The sequence below is a fragment of the Engystomops pustulosus genome, chromosome 1 (genome assembly GCF_040894005.1).
Source record: "Engystomops pustulosus chromosome 1, aEngPut4.maternal, whole genome shotgun sequence".
Taxonomy (NCBI): domain Eukaryota; kingdom Metazoa; phylum Chordata; class Amphibia; order Anura; family Leptodactylidae; genus Engystomops; species Engystomops pustulosus.
The window spans coordinates 57,340,550-57,363,619 of record NC_092411.1 but is presented as its reverse complement, the minus strand read 5'-3'; the positions used below and the strand labels follow the sequence as shown (position 1 = coordinate 57,363,619).

General features: G+C 40.4%; 1 protein-coding gene across 1 annotated transcript in view; it reads right to left on the bottom strand.

The window, feature by feature from the left end:
- Positions 1 to 23,070, bottom strand: part of HSD17B4 (hydroxysteroid 17-beta dehydrogenase 4) — a 185,798-nt gene that overhangs the window by 137,851 nt on the left and 24,877 nt on the right. Inside the window, exons 3-5 of the mRNA XM_072141145.1 lie at positions 8,549 to 8,656; positions 4,255 to 4,314; positions 1,338 to 1,359 (exon numbers count right to left, since the gene is read on the bottom strand). Coding sequence (XP_071997246.1) covers positions 1,338 to 1,359; positions 4,255 to 4,314; positions 8,549 to 8,656 — 190 coding nt within the window. The remainder of the gene's footprint in view (positions 1 to 1,337; positions 1,360 to 4,254; positions 4,315 to 8,548; positions 8,657 to 23,070) is intronic.

Below are 23,070 nucleotides of genomic sequence, written 5' to 3'. Positions count from 1 at the left end.
ACAAATGAGAAAAATGTAATAATATTGTGATGTACAAAAATAAATAAAAAAGTATACATAAATACACATAAAACATATAAAATATATAATATTGTTAATTGAATGAGTTGAGTGAGTCGATGACTTAGTGAAGGATGTGAATAAATATTGAAAATATTTAACTCGCTAATTAACAATAAACCTTCATATACTTTTATATTTATTTCTCTCCCTCTCTGTGTATATACATGCACATTTATATATTTGAAATGCTGTATTTTTGTTAATAACAGTGAATTAGAGAATGTGTTATTTTGTTAAGTAGCTTTGTTTCTGGTACTCTGTGCATATGGTAGCAAGCCCGTGATTGGTACTGTCTTGGTACTGCCTTGAACTGTGCACTGGTCTGCCACCTGCTGGTCATTCATCATTATAATCAGGTGCACCTTATAATCTGGTGCGCCTTATAGTCCGAGAAATAGTGTATATAAAATATGTTCTAGTGGCTTAGGAACCAAAAGTATCTGCGGTTTTGGTGTTCTAGTTGTCCATGGCAACCAATCAGAGCTCAGCTTTAATTTTATAAACTGCTGTAATAAAGTGAATGCTGAGCTCTGATTGGTTGCCAGGGGTAGATCTCCCGCTGTAAAGCGTCCCGGCTTTCACAATATAGTGAATGAATCATGTTCTGTTCAATCTTCATCGCCATCTCTAGATCAACATGTAATTCAACTAAAATCAAGGCAAAAAATTTTTGGTATCAATGTGTAATAAAAGATCAAAATGTTTTCTGTTAACGACATCTCACAGTTCCATAGAAGAGAGCTGTAACGAATTAAATGTGTTGAGTAGATGGAAAAAAAAAATTCAAAACCCTAATTCATTAGAATCTGAAGATGAGCAGGGAATGTAAATTCATTCTTCATGGACATTAAAAAACATTCATTGTTTGTTGAACAAAATGAAAAACGTCAAAGCGAAAACACATAGCTTATCTCTTCCAGACATAGCAGATATGCGCCAGACTTAAAAATTAAAATAATGAGCTCTGCATCTCTACGTGGGAACCCTCTGCTTGGAGAAGTCTGGCGCAGCGTTTTTTGCACAGGTGTTGTCCTATATCATTAGCCGCTACGCCACTTCAAAGATGACAAGAGAACAACAGGATGAGAGGCAAAGCTACAACATGTGATGCTAATCTGTGCACACTGGAGACAGTAACCTAGATAGAGGCACAAACTGCAATCTGAGCGAGGACTCTGCGTGCAAATTATTCACAACAAAAGCCATTTAGCAGAGAATGGCACTCAATACCATATGAGCGATGCCGAAAGCATCGTATAACCCTGGTTACTTACCCGGCATTGTTTATTACGATATCTGAAAAATCAAATGACACAACATTACAAAAAGGTCATAGAAAATAACATTTTATGGAGAAAATAAGTGGAAATGTGCAAACTCGCTTACAATATGACAAATTTATAGGAAATCTACCATCAAAATCAAGCATTATAAACCAGAGACAGTTACTCATATACATACAAAGTAGCGCAACTGTAGTAATCTACACATATTTGTTATCCATGGCTTCCTTCCTTCTAAAATCAACTTTAAAATTACACTCTGAATTAAATTAAGTCTGAAGGGCACTGGGTGTCCATTCATGCTCTGGCTTCACAGACTGTTACAACCTCCCCGTTCAGCACTTGCGCTAAATGATCTTTCTGCAGCAGAGGATGTATCAGCACACAGTGCGGGGGAGGGGTCGTGCTCCTGCACAGTTTAACAGCATGTGAAGCTGCAGCATGGAGGGGCTCTGGAAATGTCTTCCAGAACCCTTCTGGCTCATTAGCATAGGTTTTAAAATGTTTATTTTAGAAGGAAACAGGCCATGGATAACAAATACATTACCACAAAAGATTACCACAGTCACTGTGCCTGTGAGCACCTCCAGGCTCCGCCTCGATCTAATTTATTTCTGCCCTGTTACCTCCGACAAAGTATTCCAAGAGTCGGTGATATCACGACTCTCTCAGAAAATATTGTGCATGCCCAAGAAAAGTTTCCTAGCAGTGCTGGGAGCGGAGAAGTGCGGCCGCACAAGGAAAGCTATTCTTGCGCATGCGCTAGATTTGCAGAGAAAGCGGTGAAGCCACCCGCGGAAAACAATGTAGGCGGTGCAAGTAGGCACTGGGGCGTAAATAAATTAGATTGTGAAAGTACCGGCTGCCCTCATTTCTAGCCCTCCATCAAGCTTGGCAGAATTTTAAAAACTTGCAGCGAGTAAAGGAGAAAGTAGGAGGGCAACAGATACTTAAACTACACATTTGCCATGTAATGTTTTTGTATAACTTCAGCTGGTTCTAGTATTAAAAACCTCATTTCTTTCTTTTACAGTTTTTTTTTTTTAATACTTTCTTCAGCATGGTTCCTTTGACAGCAACAAAGCTTCCCTCAAACTCAAGAATAAAGGGCGCTTTTTATTACAGTGCTTGTCAAATTATAGGTGGAGAGTATATTAAACTCTGGTACCTTGTGCGCCATTCTTAATAATCCCTGAACATGACTTGCCATATTTACTGGGAGGTTTTAATTTAGAAATTTCAATGAAGCACCCATTTACTGTAATGAAATCCACACCAGATCCGGCCTTGCACAGATTTCAGCAAAAACCTATTACATTGAATGTTGAAATAATTAAATGCTACAGTGTAAGCCAGGACTTTGTGAGCCACTGTCAGAGCATGGCCACAATGCAGTCAAGAGCCCCGAGTCAGCTTGGTTTGAAAGTGAGCTGAGGGTTAATAACCAAATAGTTTCTCTAAAAATATATGGTCATTGACAAAACTATACTTCCAACTCATCAAGAAAATTGCAAAATTAATTTAAATCCTAAACTTCAAACTAACATAAAGGAAATGTTAATCTCCTTCTTACACTACTGCAATATCCATAAATGTGACCTCCAACCAAATGCTCTTATATTCCTCCAATCCACCCTGAACTCTGATACTCAACTTATCCTCTATCCCAAGTCTCTGCCTCCAGTCTCTACAAATTTCTTGGAACCGGTCAGCAGAAATTGACCTAATAAGGATGTAAATTGGTTGTATAAAGTCAAGGAGAAGGAGAGTTTAACACTGAAGTCATGCTCTCTCTACCTCTGAACCTCCTTCATTGTTTCATTGGAATTGATGTTCCTGAATGCAGAGACATCACTGATCTCCTGAAGTCTGATGTATGATATAGAGGAGGAGGCGTTCAGAGCTCCCCACCTTGACTTAAGTGCTAAACTCTCTTCCACCTTGACTTTATGCAGCCAAATGACATCTCAATTCATAGTGGATTTTCTGGGTGATGCCACCGCACTGGGCCATGAAAGAAACAAAGACTAGAAGGTGTTACGCAGCTTGACAATACACAAGTAGTGATTTATTAGGTCTATTGCTGATGACAGGTTCCCCTTAACTGTCTACCCACAATTGAATTAGAATTTTATTAGCTATGGCATAGAAGGCAATCTATACGTCTATATTTCTAGACTTAAAAGGGTCTCCACTTCCAGCAAATAATTGATTTGAATTGTGTAAGAAAAGTTATTCAATTTTCCATGATACTTTCTGCATCAATTCCTCAAGGTTTTCCAGATCTCTGCTTGTGCTCCTCCTATACAAAGCCTCAGTGGATAGAAATCTGTTGCAGGTCAAGTGATGGACATGCAGGTGCAAGAGCAGTAAGTATCACACATCTGATTATTCTGTGATAATAAGGGCTTGTGTACCTGCATATGACATGGCCAGGGACAGATTTCTATCCACTGAAGTAAACATAGAAGCCTTCTATACAACCATGAGGAATTGATACACAAAGTATTTTGTGAAACTGCACAACTTTTCCTTACACAAAAAAAATATCAATTATTTGCTGAAAGTGGACAACCCCTTTAACTTAGGTAAGTTTATGGCTTTTTAGGTCATCTCTAATAACCCCAACTTCTACTAAACTATCCCATAACAAGATTATACTAATTGTTGGAGCCCTAAAGAATGACTTACTGGTCAGTAGTGGTCCTAGCAAATGGACCCCCATTGATCACAAGAACGGGAGTGCACTGTACCCCCAACATTAACTGAGCAAGCGGTTGAGCATGTACACTGCTGCTCTGTTTACCATCTGCGCCAATTTCGGAAGGTGCCAAGTACCGGACTAGGCTATCACCAGACCGTAACATCTTTTGTTATCAATACAAATACAAAGGTTAATATATGTTACCTATTCGCCCAAATGCATCCAGAGCTGCTTGGATCAGCTTCTCTCCAGCTTCCACCGAATCTATACAGGCGGACAAATAAGGTTATTCTTATATGTTATATTACAACATGGATTTTTCAAAATAAACAATGTTCAATTAACATTTTCATAACTTTCTGTTTTGGTTCCACATATCTCCATAGTAAGATAGAAGCAATTTGAGGATAACAGAGGGAGGAAGCAGGTGCCGTTGCAATAACAGATGGGTTTTACATGTGGTAGCGCCAAACTGTGCATGACCAGCCACACGCTGGGTACAGGACACAAGCACCTTAAGCCCCTAATGCAGTAGCTTGTTTTTCAATATAGGAAGCATAAGACATTGTGAGGGCGAGTACCGCTACTCCAATATCTTAAACAATATGTCTGTTGTAGAAAACCATTTCTAACCCCTTGACGCCAGGGCCCGTTTAGTTTTGGAGTTTCCATTTTTTACTCCCCACCTTCAAAAAAATCTATAATTGTTATATTTTTCCATGTAAAGAGCTGTGTGTGGGCTAGTTTTCTGCAAAAAAGAAAAATTGCACTTCACAGTGATGGTATTTAATATTCCATGCCATGTACTGAAAAGCGGGAAAAAATTCCATACGTAGTGAAATTGGTGAAAAAATGTATTTTCGCCATTTTCTTGTGGGCTTAGAGTTAACGGCTTTTACTGTGCACCCCAAATTAAATGTCTCCTTTATTCTTTGGGCCGTTTATACAGGTTTTATAATGTTTTCATACATTTACAAAAATGAAAACCTCCTGTACAAAAAAAAAAAAAAAAGTCTTCATTTTACCATTTTCTGGCACTAATAACTTTTTCATACTTCAGTGTACGGAGAGGCGTGTCATTTTTTGAGGACAGTACAGCCTTTTGATCACTTTTCATAAAATGTTTTAATATTTTCCCAAAATTGCAAATAAATGCCATTTTTGACTTAGGGCGCCATTTTGTTGAGGGGGGGGGGGGGGTTAACACCAGGAATAACTGGCGCAGCGATACCCACCATGTAAATGATTTTTACTGTTTATTTATATCAGTTCTAGGGAAAGGGGGTGAACTTTTAGGTTGTTTTTATTTATTTTTTTTGTACTAATTTTCAGACCCCTTAGGGTATTTTAACCGTACTATTAAGTCACATGTCGGTAAGGGGTTAAAATCAGCACAGCATAGGCTATTGGAACCTTTTACCAGATAAATATTATATTCCTGGTAACAGGTGTGCTATACATGTCTACAGACACCTCAAGGGAACCTGTAAACAGGTTTTACCCCACTAGACTACTAAGTCGACTACTTCTAAAATTCCCCCTTTCATATGAAGTCATACCCATTTACCTATAAAATTCTCTCAAAAGTCAGACAAATATAGTTAGAAACATCCACTTTGTGTCATATTAACAATGAAAATCTCATCTTTCAGATCCAATCAATCTTATGGTTCTGTGAGCTAAAAACTAGACCTACAGGCAGTTAAATAATGATGGGAATCGGATCTTAGTCTACAGTTTGCATTTCCAACTATATAGCTGTCTGTATCGCTGGTTCTGTAGCTCATAAAGCCATAAGCCTGATGGGATCTGAAATATGAGATCATTGGGGGAAATTTATCAGAAGTGTCTGAGAGTGAAACTGTTCTAGTTGCCCATGGCAACCAACCAGAGCTCAGCTTTCATTTTATAAACTGCTGTGGGAAAATGAAAGCTGAGCTCTGATTTGTTGCCATGGACAACTAGGAGTAAAACTTTTGGGCACTTCTGATAAATCTCCCCCATTAGCTTTAAAAGGTTTCTAGTTACTGTAAAACAGATTATAGGGGTTTCGGAAGTGACACTATGCCTGTAACCCCTAACTCATCACATGTAAAAATGAGATGTGGGATAAGGGAAACTTTAACTGTAACGCAATGCATAACTGCACAGGTCAAGTATCCCCAGAGAAGGAGCAAGTATTACAAATCAATATTAGAGAGGTAGTGGGTCCTATCAAATATTTTTACTGTATATGATAAAAGCAGAACCCATAGTGCTGCAAACCTCTAACAAGCTATAACAAGTGCATCAGTCAGTCTGCATAGGACTCAAAGGACTTATCCCAGGAAAGAGGAGGCACAACAAATGAAATGTTTATGTAAAAGTAACACCTAGAGTAATGCAGATCTTCCGAAAATTCTGCTGTAAGAAAAGATGGTCCGTCACACAGTCACTTGTCAATTGTAGACAATGGCAATGTCTGACACTCAGCAGGAATCTTAGTGGCCAATTTCAGACTTTGAGGATGGCATTCAGACAGCAATGATTCGACACTTCTCCAGGAGCTGACCCCTGAGAGTGAGGGCATTCTACTGCAGTGTCTTTTTAATGGAAAATAAATCCACTTGTGTGAAATACAAGCTTTTACTAATCTAGAATAAAAGCCAACATCAAGTACAAGTGTAGACAAGCTTTGAAAAGTACAAAAAAAAAAAAGATGTACATAAAATGAGCGGACAACCTGAATCGGCAGACTAAAAGCACAGATTACCCGAAATTGGTGGAGTCCTAGTGGAAATAAAAATATGCAATTTTTTTTCTAAATAAAAATAGAAAAATATACATTAATAGTCCAAGATACCTGCTACTTTGTAGAGGACGGAATACTAAAAAGGACATTATAAGGATAAATTACACTAAAATCAGTCTTTACGTTGTGATTGACCAGACCTTTAAAAAAACCTGTCCGCTTCCAGGCGACATCTAAACATATATTCTTGTAGGAGAAAGGCTGTGTTCTGACTACAGAGACACTTTTCCATTCATGCAAATTAGCATTATATACAATCACAGGTCACTTTTTTCTGATATATTGGACGCTGGGCGCTAAGTCACGGTGCTCAGAGTCCGATATATCGGACGCTGAGCGTTAAGGGGTTAAAAAAATCTGCAGCCTGTTTATTCACAAACAAAGAAGAGTGCCCCTTAGTAACAACTTTCTCTCTCTGATGATAAGGAAGATCCATATTCCAGGCCACACTAAGGGCTCTTTCACACCGGCGTTGTTTTTCACATCCACAGTTGAGTTTTACACAAATGTCTAACTGAGCCACGGTTTGCAATGGGCGCTTTTTTTTTCTCAAGGAAAAAAATAGTCGAAACCTGTCCATTGTTGTGACGTCACTAATGCTGATTACAGAAGGCAATGGGTCCGCAAAGAAAAACAAAAAAAAAATGACAGTTGTTATGTTTTCTAACCAATGTAAAACCTTCAGACAGACGTGGATCAAAAAGAGACAAAACGCAATGGATGGACAATGGACAAGCCACATACACACCAGGGTGAATCAACCCTAAGGGTGATGCCACACGTCGCGTTTTTGACTGATTTTAAGCATGCTTTTTCAGTCCATTTAAAAATGCATGTGTTTTTGAATGTTTACCATGCGTTTGGCTGGTTTTAATGTGTTTCATAGCTGCCTACACTTCTAGACATGAAGTTAAAAAGGTTCAAAGCAGCCAAACATTTGTAAACTGACTGAAAACGCATGCTTTAAAACGGTCAAAAAACGTGACATGTGGTATCACCCTAAAGGTTTCTTTCTGCTCTCATGTGTTAGTTTGCACAACTCAGAGCCGTGAGTTTTAACACTTTCTGCTCTCTCCTTTGCTATAGTCTACAATAAGCATTGTTTCTTTCCCAGTCAGCTTGATAAGTAAAGAGAGTTGAGCAGGGATCGATTAGACTTTTGCTAGATAATATTATTAATACAATCCCACAGGGAGTCAGAACAAAAAAGGTAAATCCTCACTGCTCAAAGCTGTGTAAAGCAACAAAGGGAGATTAAATAGAAACTCAGTCATACATATCTCTACAGAGGTAAAAGCTGTTACTTTGGAAGGAGCTCCGGTTTCAAACTAAGCAGAATTTCCTAATAAAGTATATTAGAAAAATGTTCACAACACTAAATTATGAAACAGAGGGTAGGCTTACAAATTTTCCAAACAAAATGCGAATGATAGATATGCAACAGTTGGTAAAGTCTATTTTTCTGAACAAGTTTCTGCCATGTTAAATGGGAAAAAAAAAAAAAGACTTCATTATAGGAAAAAAGACATCCTACTGCCGAACAACCTGCATTATAACATATCAGAGGCAGAACTAGGTGTTCATCAGGCGCTCATTACCACTAGCCATGTACTATATCATGAGAACTTATAAGTTCTTCAGTGACTAACTGCATCTATAGATGTTATAGAGGTGACAGCGCACATCTGAAGAGATAAACCTTCTTACCGTAATTGGCCACCGCTTTCCCTCCCTTCGCTCTGATTTCTTCTACAACCTTGTCTGCAGCTGATGAACTTTTTCCTTCTCCTTTGATATCACCTCCCAAATCATTTACTGTAAAATCAATACAAAATCCAGTTATTTTATACACACACAGAAAATACATCATGTGGCAACAGAAAACTGCATGGACACAAAGGGTAATTGGAAATTTACAAAAAGAAAATTGCAATTATAGAGTAAAATAAATGGCAACAAAAATGCAGAAAGCTGTAAAATAACCGATAAACAAACCAAGGCACAAGTGAGAACACATACATCCAATTATAAGACTCCCCTGAACTAAGGGGTTTTATAGGGCAACACAGGTTTCCACATGGTGGAATGGAGGGTCAGTTAGGAGACTAGGACTTCTTTTCTATATTGTATTTGTATGCAATAGTAATAATTATAAAAATAATAAAACTCACTTTATATACTGTAGCATATTCTGTACCACTTTACAGTCAATGGGGAACAAGTACAGACAGGCCCGCATATGCTATGAGGCGAGATAGAAATCTTGCTTCAGGCGGCAGAATACAGAGCGCTTTGGGATGTGTCAAGATTTCCTACTCTTATGTGGACATTTAGGGCACCCGTTGCCGCCCGAATTGCCCACCAGATAAATCAATAGCAGCTTTCTTTTTAAGACGTCGTTAGAGCTAGCCGCGGGAGCAGGACCCGGTCTTGGGGTGTTAGAGGCACCTTACCACTTCTCCCTTCTCGGCTCCTTATGAGGATCGCGCCAAACGAGCACAAAGCAGCTAATTAGACCCAGTACAGCTCTGGTCACAATCCCCATTCACAGGTGGTCATTTCACCTATAACGGAGGCTCTTCCAGATACCGAAACAAAATATTTATATAAATATATATTATATATAAATATATAAAATATATTTATTAATAATGTTCATTTTGAGTTAATTTGAAAATGAGAAAAAGTACTATTGAATACATCCGACATACAATCCTTATTTCCACTTTTAACTAGCTCTATTTGTCCCGAAAAAAATACCGCAAAAATTTAAGGTAGTTTGCAAAAAAAGTTATGGCTCTTAAACCAGCGCAAACCAAAATTTGCTAAAAATGCCTGGTCACTAGAGCCTTTTTAGGCCGGGTCACTAAGGAGTTAAGAATGAAGCCTCCTGTTGCATGACAACAAGCAGAGATCTGAATAGAATTAATATAGAATGTATATGCTTGTGTACAGCACAAAAAAAATGTTGAAAAACCCCAATTAGGGTTATACACAAGTGTGTAAAAAAATAAACTTATATACTCACCTTCCAATGCTCTGCAAATATTACACAAATAATATCGATTGTTTGGTGGAATTAGTTTACAGTGGAAAACCCCTTTAAGGTAATTTTACTTTAGTGCATGAGATTTGCATTGATATCATGTCACCAGCTCTGCCCCCCCGCCAACCCTCATCACCTCAAAACAAACTGCACTAAAGAAAATAAATAAAACATTACATTTATCTAGAGAAATTAGCAGATTGCTTTGGTTTTCATTTTATTGTGTACAAATATTAATTTCATTACCCATCGAGCACAAGCACAGAGGCTGCTTCACAATCTGCTGGCAAAACACAATCCAAGCTATTGTTCTATTTATGACAATTAGAAGAAACAATAAGATACAATTTAATGTCTGTCAAAAAGAGGATCTTATTCCATTCATCCAAATATTCGGAATGAAGTACTTTAATAAAACAAGCTATTCAATAGGAATACACAGGATGAAAAAACAATGTGATAACAGGAATTTCCCTGTGCTTCTGAAAGGATAAAACTTCACTAGGTTGTGTATTATCAAATCGATGATAAAAGGTTCATAACTGATGGGAAAGAAAATCTGCAACATGGCAGCCATTAAAGTTATGACCAAAGCTACAACAAGATTTTGTGCATTGCTTCCATATCGATCATTAGGAGATTATTATGGTCACTGAAGTCAAATAGGATGAGGTGCTCATATACATAGAAACATTATGCTCATTTTTATCATTTATGGCGGGATTTGGTCACTTTCCAGACAATTAAAATTAGCGTAACCTGTATGCACCTTCTTAACAATAGGGAACGTTGCAATTGTCAAGAAATGCCAAGTTACGGCATAACCCCAAGATACAGATGTTCTATCTATCCTCTTGGTGAGACAGATCAAAGTGAGAAAATTCACTTTTCAAAAAGATATTGGGGCACATTTACTTACCCGTCCCGATCCCCGGCGTGCGTTGTCCGACGAGGATTCGGAGCTGCCGCGTTTCACTAAGATCGTACGTCCAATTTCCTGCAAGTGTCGCTTCCCCCGCTTAGGTCCGCCAGAGTTCACCTTCTTCCCGGTGCATGGGATCTTGTAACACAATTTGCTTTTTAAACTCTGCGGTTTGTCCAAATCAGTCGGGTTGTCCGACGTCCACGCCCCCCGATTTGTGTTGCATGCAAGCCGGCACACAATCCGATCGTGTGCGCCAAAAACCTGCGGCAATTCAGCGAAACCCAATGCGGCGTTCTGACCCTTCGTAAATGTGCCCCATTGTATTGTGAAGTGACCTCCTGTGTTTGGCTACCCATTACTTGCTAGGAGAACCTCAGCCTTTCAAAGGTTTGTTAATAATGCTGTAATCAACTGGTTCATAAGACATTGGGAGACCTTAAAAGGGAACCTGCCATCAGTTTCCACCATTAAAGAAGTATTCCCATTTAATTCAATTGGATAATTCATAAGAGATCCAAAGAAGCACGGCAAATATCCATATCAGGAGAAGACTAATGTGTAAAGCCATAAACGTAGATCCTTCTTGCCTGGATTTCAGTAATTTGAAGAAAAGGCAGCACAAAAGAATATAGTTGAAAATATGGTGTTTTTTTAATCCATAGGTGGGGACTTTACGGTTCTTGCATAAACTGAGCCTCCCAAGCCTTGAGAAAGGAACAGTTTACATAAGAGCCAAAACTTCGCCACCTGTAGGACATACAGTTTTTTTAAATAACATCCAATGGCAGATTAAATTAAATGTCAATGACCAGAATGACCTTTAAACCTGATGACATTCCCCCATCTTTTATTCCAAGGTAAAGCAGAATGAGGGAGCCGACGGAGACAGAGAAACATGCACCTTGTGGCTCAAGTCTTCTGGAAAGATGCCGGATACTGAGCTATGGATTGTTATAATAAAACTAAATGAGAAGATTTCTGTGGAAACTTGTCATTAGGTCAAAACCTGATGACCTGTTCCCTTTAAAAGGGAATCTGTCACCACAACTTACCTACCTGAACTATTGCCAGGTTACATTGCGCTTTGCCCACACATAACATCCATACCTAGATTTTATTGTCCAGCTGCTCCATCTGTGCCAAAACTTCATTACAGAAATATGCAAAAGAGGCGGAAGTGCATTTGGGGGTGAGTTAGCAGAGCACTTGAGGAACTCTTGATACCCCACCACCACCACCACCACCACCTAGCAATTCCTTTCATCCTTCCCCCATCTATGTCACTCCTGCGGCCAGCGAGACCTCACTCATGTGCAGATGGATATGCATAAGGCGTCTGTGCACAAAGAAATGACAGCACTTCAGCCTTATTTGCAGATTTCTAAAGTGACAATTTTGCACAGAAAGAGCACCTAGAAAATAAAAACAAAGGTATCGGCGGCATGTCAGGGCATAGCGCTACGTAACATAGCAGTTCATAAGTGCAAATCCAAGTGACACATTCCCTTTAACCCAATTTCAACCATGGGGGGGGGGGTAGATCTGTGTTCAATGGATGAAAGTCCTTCTTTGGAGAACAACCTCTTCTGAAAGAATGGGGATCCCCCTGCACATAAGTAAGATACATTATCTGAACATTTCCCTGTGAAGTCTAATAGTACATGGCATAGAAGAAGAGTCTCCTCCCAAACACTAGTTTTCATGTATTATTCCATACACATCGTGATCACAGGGACGGAATACAATTCATATATTCTAGCCTCCTGCTTTTCATGCCGATTCCATAAACATATGCTTCAATTTTCATTGCATCACTGAAACAGGAATGACCCCTTGACCTCCAGGCTCCATTAAATGATTGACAGTAGCAGGCAAAAAAAAAAAAAAATCAATAGCTGGAATACAGTTCTTACAGAAGATTTTCCACCCTACAATCTTCACAAATAATGGGCAAGAGAGACATTAAGTTGTTGTCACATTGCAGTGTTATCCGCTCGCTTCTCGCACATCAAAGCTTCATTCTGACATTTCAGGTTGTGTCGTCCTCTAGCTGGAGGTCCGAGCCTCTTGTCCTATAGTTACGGATAAAGATATGTCTGGATGTGAGGTCCAAATTACTGAACAATACAAACTACTCAGGCTGGCACCGGTGACCCAAAACTACACCTAATCAGAATCACTGCATACAGTTTCCAAGAACTTCTTGAATAGACAATTATTGAGAAGCCTTATAAGGACAAAGTTTTGGTCAAATTATAGAACAAAATGCCTTCTGTACTTCAGAATGATATTAAACAGAGAACAGGTCACCCAGCCCTAAATAAAATAGACTTAATCCCCCTCCAAGGATAAAAAAAACCAACAAAGTTACAGCTCTCTAAATGACACTAAAACAATGATTTTTTCTAACCGTGTCATGATCATAGGGAAATGGAAAGTTTAAATCATATTTTTGCAGTTCTGCTTTGCGCCTTGGAACCACTTTACATATCATAAAAAAAATTATTTTTTTCATGACATGTGAGACTTAACTTGATAATGTTAAGAATTGATTTTTTCTTGACAAAAAGCCTAAAGGGAACCTGTCACCAGGATCCTCATTTTCACTAAAGACAGATTGTAAAAGCCCATGACACCTGCAGTGCAGAAATGCCTCTGCATTTTGCATTACAATGCAATTGTGTGTTAGAACTTACTCTTGCATCCTGAAAAAATAAGGGGGTAGTCCTAGGGGCTGGACTTTGGTTTGGAGGCATTTAAAAAAACATGCGACTTGTCTGAGCTGCAGGCTGCCTCCATCTTTGTGATCCTGTGCAGCTTGTCCCTCTCTCACTGATATCAGGCTGAGCAGGCTGTGACCTCTGAGAAGGAGCAGGTGGTGGAGGACAAAGGTGGGGGCTAAGATCTGAGGAGTGAGTAACACAGAAAAGGCACATATTTTTTGAAATACATCCAAACCAAAGCCCAGCCTCTGTGACTACCCCAGGATTTTGTCAGGATGCAAGAGTAAGTTATAACAAACAATTATATTGTAATGCAAATGCTTAGAAAAGGCAGAAAGGCATATTTGCACTGCAGCTGTAATACGATTCTGTAACCCGTCTTTAGTGAAAATGAGGTCCCTGGTGACAGGTTCCCATTAAAGCTTAACTGTAAAGCTATAATAATTTTACCAAATTATAATATGTGTAAATAGAACGCTGCCTACTTTGTGCTGCTCACTCTTATTTCCAAAGTTATGACATTTTCTGTTCTGAAAGAGTTTGACAAAAATCTTTCTCACCAGAGGTAAAGTGGGCGGAGACTAATGTCTGTCCATCTATGCCCGCATGCTGAGGCCAGTTAGCTTGCCCACAGATCCCATGATGCCTTGTATTCTCTCTAAAAGTAATTTAGCATGAAATCCATTTAGTTTTCCACAAGTAAATCCAGTGAACAGTACACTCACCGGCCACTTTATTAGGTACACCTGTCCAACTGCTCGTTAACACTTAATTTCTAATCAGCCAATCCCATGGCGGCAACTCAGTGCATTTATGGCATGTAGACATGGTCAAGACAATGTCCTGCAGTTCAAACCGAGCATCAGTATGGGGAAGAAAGGTGATTTGAGTGCCTTTGAACGTGGCATGGTTGTTGGTGCCAGAAGGGCTGGTCTAAGTATTTCAGAAACTGCTGATCTACTGGGATTTTCACGCACAAACATCTCTAGGGTTTGCAGAGAATGGTCCAAAAAAGAAAAAACATCCAGTGAGCGGCAGTTCTGTGGGCGGAAATGCCTTGTTGATGCCAGAGGTCAGAGGAGAATGGGCAGACTGCTTCGAGCTGATAGAAAGGCAACAGTGACTCAAATCGCCACCCGTTACAACCAAGGTAGGCAGAAGAGCATCTCTGAACGCACAGTACGTCGAACTTTGAGGCAGATGGGCTACAGCAGCAGAAGACCACACCGGGTGCCACTCCTTTCAGCTAAGAACAGGAAACTGAGGCTACAATTTGCACAAGCTCATCGAAATTGGACAGTAGAAGATTGGAAAAACGTTGCCTGGTCTGATGAGTCTCGATTTCTGCTGAGACATTCGGATGGTAGGGTCAGAATTTGGCGTCAACAACATGAAAGCATGGATCCATCCTGCCTTGTATCAACGGTTCAGGCTGGTGGTGGTGGTGTCATGGTGTGGGGAATATTTTCTTGGCACTCTTTGGGCCCCTTGGACCAATTGAGCATTGTTGCAATGCCACAGCCTACCCAAGTATTGTTGCTGACCATGTCCATCCCTTTATGACCACAATGTACCCAACATCTGATGGCTACTTTCAGCAGGATAATGTGCCATGTCATAAAGCTGGAATCATCTCAGACTGGTTTCTTGAACATGACAATGAGTTCACTGTACTCAAATGGCCTCCACAGTCACCAGATCTCAATCCAATAGAGCATCTTTGGGATGTGGTGGAACGGGAGATTTACATCATGGATGTGCAGCCGACAAATCTGCGGCAACTGTGTGATGCCATCATGCCAATATGGACCAAAATCTCTGAGGAGCTTCCAGCACCTTGTTGAATCTATGCCATGAAGAATTGAGGCAGTTATGAAGGCAAAAGGGGGTCCAACCCGTTACTAGCATGGTGTACCTAATAAAGTGGCCGGTGACTGTATATGGTGACCAGCCTGGCAGCTTCCATCACATGGAGGAGCAGGGAACATGCACAGTATATACAAGGTGTATATGGTGACAGCCTGGTAGCTTCCATCACATGGAGGAGCAGGGGACATGTAAGAAGTGGTAGAAATCATTAGTACATGCAGTCTATGCAGCCTGTGCTGTGTGAGCAGTAAGGGTTAATAGCTCATCTGGACAGAGCTGATACTGCCAATGACAAGTGGGGGAAGTGAGCAGCGAGAAGAGCAGAGACAGATAAACTTCTGTAGAAACACAGACTGTGATGGAGGGACTGACAGGGAATAGAGAAGATCTAATACCTCACTATTCTGTGCAGGAGAAATCTGCATTAATTGTTCTGCACGCTTCCAGCTCTGCTACATTCAATGAAACATGACCTCTTCCCATGTGAGCAGGGAGCAGCAGCTCCCTCCCTCCCAGGAAACTGAACAGAAATAAAGTGTAAACAACATACAGGGTTTATCAGTGCATGGAGAGGAGGCAGCCATTGCAGCAATGAGGTACTCTGAGGGCTATAGCAAAGAAACTACTTAAAGGGAACCTGTCACCAGGAGACCCATTTTTAGCACTCCCCCAGTCCCCACAGAGCAAAGTACATACGCTGCCAAAGTGTTTTTGTATAAAAAATTGGTTTTACAGAAAAAAGATATGTTATATTGTACCTTTCATTAGCATCTGCTGTGTGACTTGGCAGTTGCCCAATAGGAGGGGCTGGAAAGGAGCAGTCCCCCCCCACCCTTGGGAAACATGTGACCTTTTCAAATGTATGAATAACTCCCCACACTCGGGATTGTCTGTAGAGCAGCAGGGGGCATCGCCAAGCCCAGTGATGGGTGTTTACACAAATTTGAAAAGGTCACATGGAGGAGCTGTTCCCCAAGGGTGGGGGGGGGGGGGACTGCTCCTTTCCAGACCCTCCCATTTGGCAACTGCCTAGTCACACAGCAGATTCTAATGAAAGGTACAATATAACATTTTTTTTTCTGTAAAACCAATTTTTAATACAAAAACACTTTGGCAGTGTATGTACTATGCTCTGTGGGGACTGGGGAAGTGCTAAAAATGGGTCTCCTGGTGACAGGTTCCCTTTAATATAGGTAACAAAGATAATAGGCAAAGGTGTTTTACATCCCAAGAGCTAATGATTTGTGAAAAATAAAAAATAAAAACTTTACATTTACTCTTTAAAGGAAACCTACCATTTGATTTGATGCATTATGAAGCAAACATACCTTGAGAATGCTGTAGCTACACTGATGCAAGATCATATCTTAGTTAATCCCTCTGCTGAGCGGTTTAGCTGATATAACAATTGTAAAATTATGATAATGAAGCTCTCTCGCTTATGTGACTGGTTCACCTCGTCACAGGATGATGTAATCCCTGGGTTGTGCCTGAAGGCAGAATAATCAATTGCGGCACCATCCCCCATCTGCTGTGTATGAGTGATCCAGCTCAGGTTGATTAGTCATGTCTTGACTAAGCTGCTCCATGTGTAATGAAAAGTTCATTGTGTAATGTGTTTAAGTAGGCAACCAGCCTCACCCAGCTTTCCCTAGGTCCTGAATGTTATAATTGTTTTTTTCAGCAAAACCACTCAACTCGCTCAGTTTTGGCTTGTGATTTCAAGTGGCTAGTGAACTTAAGTGGAGTTGAAAAAAGCGGAGTTTTGTGTGTGTTAAGAGTGAATCTGTTGTTTGGGTGATTGTGCACTGAGTATATAGGTAATAGCAAGGCACTTTCTTAGTGTCACAATTTAAATAGATTTTTTTTTCCTTTCTTTGCCTGGTCTGCTAATTGGGAGGAGGGATTAGTGTTCACACCTGATAAATTAAGGTCTAGCAACTCACTTTTGAGCTCACTTATGAAGAGGTGAGCAGGTGCCTGGATGGAGGAGCAGCTGTGGATATTGCAAAGGCATTTGACACTGTCCCTCATAGACGCCTGATGGGTAAAATTAGGGCTATTGGTTTGGCAGAAATCATTTACAATTGGATTGAAAACTGGCTGAAGGATCGTATCCAGAGAGTTGTGGTCAATGATTCCTACTCGGAATGGTCACCAGTTATGAGTGGTGTACCCCAGGGTTCTGTGCTTGGCCTACTACTATTTAATATATTTATTAATGATGTAGAGGTAGGAATTAATAGCACTGTGTCTATTTTTGCAGATGACACCAAGCTGTGTAGTGTAATACAGTCTATGGAGGATGTTCATAGGCTGCAGGGTGACTTGGACAAACTGAATGTTAGGTCATCCACTTGGCAAATGAGGTTTAATGTGGATAAATGTAATGTTATGCACCTGGGGGCCAATAATCCAAAGGCAAAATATTTCCTTGGGGGAGTAAATCTGGGAGAGTCCCTTGTTGGGAAGGACCTGGGGGTACTAGTAGATCATAAATTGAATAACAGCATGCAATGTCAAGCAGCTGCCTCTAAAGCCAGTAGGATCATGTCATGTATCAAAAGTGGAATGGACTCTCGTGATAGGGATGTAATATTACCACTATACAAGGCACTGGTTCGGCCACACCTGGAATATGCTGTCCAGTTCTGGGCACCGGTCCATAAAAAGGATGCCCTGGAGCTGGAGAGGGTTCAACGTAGAGCCACAAAACTGATAAGGGGTATGGAGGGTCTTAGTTATGAGGAAAGATTAAAACAACTAGATTTATTTAGTCTGGAAAAGAGACGACTACGAGGGGACATGATTAATTTATATAAATATATGAATGGTCCATACAAAAAAATATGGTGGCAAGTTGTTCCAGATTAAATCAAATCAAAAGACGAGGGGGCACTGTCTCCGTTTGGAGAAACCAAGGTTTAATCACCGGAGGCGACAGGGCTTTATTACTATGTGAACTGTCCATCTGTGGAATAGCCTGCCTCAGGCGCTGGTCACAGCAGGGACAGCGGAGAGCTTCAAGAAGGGTCTAGATGCCTTTTTACACCTAAATAACATTGACAGTTATGCTATATAGGATTGTTTCCCCTAAATCCCTTCCTCATCCAATCCCTACCCTTCCTTGGTTGAACTTGATGGACAAGTGTCTTTTTTCAACCGTATAAACTATGATACTATGAAACTCAGGGATTAACCAAAATATGTTTCTGCACTAGTGTAGCTACAGCATTCTCAAGGCATGTTTGGTTCATAATGCATCAAATCAAATGGTAGGTTTCATTTAAAGTTTTTTTTAGAAGTAGAATAGGGAATAAACCTTTATCAAAATATCTTAAAATATGTATTGTGACAATCCATCACCTTTCCCCAGGTACTGCTACAGATGCCGCATCTACCTCTGTAAAGTCAAAGTAAAAACACTGTCTACCAGTAGAACTGTTGCACCTAAAACACAGTTCTGACATCATATTAAAAAAGATGAATTTTCCATTTTAAATAAAAAAACTTACCATCAGAAATATATTTACTAAGGTATTCCTGATGGTAGCTTACTTTGTCTACTAAGCTCTACACTGCTTTTACCTAGGTTACTGGGGCGTGGAGTAGCCACTTTTAGTTGGCAAAAGCCTATGCTATGTCGATGTAAAAAATGTCTTTGTCAGCATTCTGAATCATTTCAGTGCTTCATAAAAGTTCATTTTACATTACCTGGCTCGCTACAAGTAGCATTTGGCGACTCCCATGGGTCGGATAGATGTAGCAGCCTGTGTGTCAGTGTCTCCTAATGCATTTTTCCTTTCCACACCACTCCCTCCCCTGCCTGCTCAATGCACATGACAGAAAGGGGTGAGGGGGTTGGATGAGTGCAGAGGACAGAAGACGAACACAGGCTGCAGCCATCCCTCTCCCCTGCGTCTCACTACAAGGGGTTGTACACTTTGACATCGTTTGTGGAATGAAAAGTTACACAATTTTCCAATACACTTTCTGTGTCAAATCAGTGGATATAAGTCAATCCATGGTCTTGTTATGGGCAGGCAGTTGCAGGAGCCATTACTATCACACAACTTCGATTACCCTCTGTGATACAACAGCTTGTGCACCTGCATGTCCATCACATGACCAGGTACAGATTTACATCCACTAGTGAACAAAGAAGCTTTCTATAGCAGACCAGCAAGCAGAGATCTAGAAAACTTGAAGAATTTATACAGAAAGTATATTGGGACAATTGGATAACCCCTTTAAAATAAAATCAGCAAATATCATATACAGTATTTTTCGGACTATAAGGGGCACTTTGTTATAAGGTGCACCATCAGTCAATGCCTGCTAAAACGTCAAGGTTCATAAATAAGGTGCACCGGATTACAAGGCGCACCTGATTATAAGGATGAATGACCAGCAGGTGGCAGACCTGTGCACAGTTCAGGGCAGCTGTTGTCTATAAGTACGGTTCATAAATAAGGTGCACTGGGCTATAAGGCTCACCATTGATTTCTGAGAAAATCATCAGATATTTAGTGCGCCTTATAGTCCAAAAAATATGGTAATGCTTCATAAGTTATTATCATCCGAAAATTGTATCCATAGGTTAAGAATTATATTTTATATTTAGCAAATGAAAACATCTATGTTACATGCGTTTAAAATATCTTTACTGAAAAAAAAAAACTTTTGCAGAACCCTGACAGTCTTAATATGTATGTAATAAGCCAAGAACCTGTAAAAAGTCTGCAGAAGGATTCGTTTAATATATTTATGTTGACCCTTTATCTTGTTCATCTGAAAATGTTATATATTATTGTATATTAAACTCTAGTTCCAATTATTCCGGTACATTACTATACGCACTTAGCATTGCTGGATAATGGGATTTCTACCACTTCACGCCAATATAAGAGTAAAATTTACGTTACGCTATACACCAAGGCTTGTCAGCCCCTCGAGCACATTACATAATTCATATACATTTATACAGAATGTACATCGGGCGCAGGCTGAAGATGATCTTATTAGAACAATGAGACGCTCACTCAGCCCGACTCTACATAGAGCTTGATCTGAAATCAGCGGAATTAAACTTTCCCAAGAGTCCATGGGAAATATAGCAATTACCAGATTCTCTGAGCCAAAACAAACATACGCCATCTATCTCATCCTAATAGGTGATAGAGTAACACTAACTGGAGGAGCCATTATACCCCGGAGGATTGTCCTTTACACAATTATAGTGGAGGTAGAGCAACATCATGACAGCCCAACATTATCATGTACGTCCCATCACCAGATCTCAAAACGGTCTTATAATGCAAGTGGCCTTGTTGCTGGTTTGTTGTATGCAATATGGTCATAATTTGGGGACATGTTAAAGGAAATCTACCATCAAAATCCAAAATGATAAACCAGGAACACTTACTCATAGATCCATAACTGTGCTAATCTTCTTATATTTGTTATCAATGGCGACCTCCCTTCTCAAATCGACTTTTAAAATTATGGTAATCAGCAAGAAGGGCTCTGGGCAGCGTTACCAGAGCTACCCTGTGCTGCAGCTTCACAGGCTGTTCTCTCCCACCCTCCCCTATCTGCTGTGATCTCAGTGAAAGTTTCAGCACACAGTGGGAGGAGGAAATGCCCCTGCAGAGCATAACAGGCTGAAGCTATAGCACGGAGAGGCTCTGGTAACACCCCATGACAGCTTCTGGATCATTAGCATAATTTTAGAACTTTAGGAGGCCATGGATAACAAATATAAGTAGATTAGCACAGTCACAGTGCCTGGATCTATAAGTAAGTGTCCCTTATCATGATGGATTTTAATGGGAGATTTTCCTTTAATTCATGATAACCCAATTTATCCGGGTATGGAAGTATCAAGCCCTTCCTTAATAAAGTTTGAAGGGTTCAGATCAAGTTGCAAAGGATTGGGGATAACATGCTGGTCCCACCACAGGGAACCATCACTAGAATTTGGATCCCATTCACCCAATAAAAAGAAAAGAATCAGGTGGAGCTTGCAATTTGCATAAACTATGCATTCATAATGTGAATAAGACTACTTGCACACGAATGTGTGATGTTCTTGATACCTTTTTGCCGTTCGTATGTCATCAGTCTATAATCACAGCCTCTCCGGTCTGTGGGAGCAAAGGCTTTTCCACAGCTTAGTGGTCTATGGTCCACCTGCTTCCGAGTCCTGGAGAGGTTACTCCACTCCCATGTAATCTCCCCCTTCTCTCTAGGCTTTGAAAAGGCTACAGTCAAGTCACTGAAGAGAAGGGGAGAGGGTCAGCCCAGCAGTGTGATACAGCCTGAGAGTTTGTGTCCCATGCTTGTACTAGTGCATTTGAGGAGAGCTCAGCATTATGGGAAGCGAGAGGAGCAGTTCCGGCCTTAGTTTCCCTTTGGCTGAAGCCACAACCAGGAAGTGGAAGCTGGAGGAGATTTTACAGATAGTGCTGATAGAAATATCAGGCTGGATCTCAGGCTAGGCAGAGAACAGCAGCATGATATTGGCATTGTTGGAATTGTTGTCAAATGCTCTCTTCAGTTGTGTCAAAACTATTTTTGGCCAGTTAACTTTAAAGGATATGCCTATTAAGGTAGATACGGTGGCAGGTTCCTCTTATGTAGAATAGTATAGCCCTTTTTAGGGCCAATTCTTCTGTGGCCCTTTACTTTAGGAAATTTGAATATTGGGGGAATAAACTCTACTGGGGCGTAGAGTAGCTGGAGCTGTGGCTACATGGCGCTCCTGGTAGCTGCGCACACTCGTCTGCGAAGCTGGGCTACTGCACATGCCTACAGAACAGCTACTGTGCAGCCGGGGCAGTCCTGCACATGCACAGAATCCCAGCTTCGCAGCCGAGTGCATGCAGCTACCAGGATCTGCGCGACAGAACGCAAGAGGCTACTATGGCATGGAGTAGCCACTCCGTGTAGCCGCAGCTCCGGCTACTCCACGCCCCAGTAGCCTCTTTAGGAAATTTCAATATTGGGGGAAATGTTATGGGCCACAGATGAATTAGCCCTAAAAAGGGCTATACTATTCTACCTTAGAGGAACCTGCCACCGGATCTACCTTAATAGGTAGATCCATGGTGGTAGGTTTCCTTTAACAGAAGCTCACTGGTTGGTATTCACCTGTGCAATTTAACTAGGAAACATAAGAAATGATTCAATATAAAAAAAACAATTCATAAAAAAAAGTGACCTGGAGTAATTCATTATTAAAACACAAGTTCATATAAAAAAGTAAAAAAAGTAAAAAGAAAAAAAAAGTCTAGTATACGGTAATAAATAACATTAACTTGCATTCATTTATAACAGCATGTGCCTACATCAATAGATGCTTGGATCATGATAAATACCACTATTTATCTAAAGGAAACCTACTAAACCTATTAAGGTAGATCCGGTGGCAGGTTCCTCTAATAAATGCCATTGGAGCCCTTTTTCAGGCTAATCCTTCAGTGCCCGATAAGTTTGTAAATCTTTTTGTGCAAATTAGTGAAAGAGGCTACTGGGGCATTGAGTAGCCAGAACTGAAGCTATACGGGGTGTCTACTTCACACCCCAGTAGCTTCTTTATATCCTCCGACCCCGAGATCTTCAGCTACTAAGAACTGCGCGCACTCGACCAGGCCCATACGTAAAG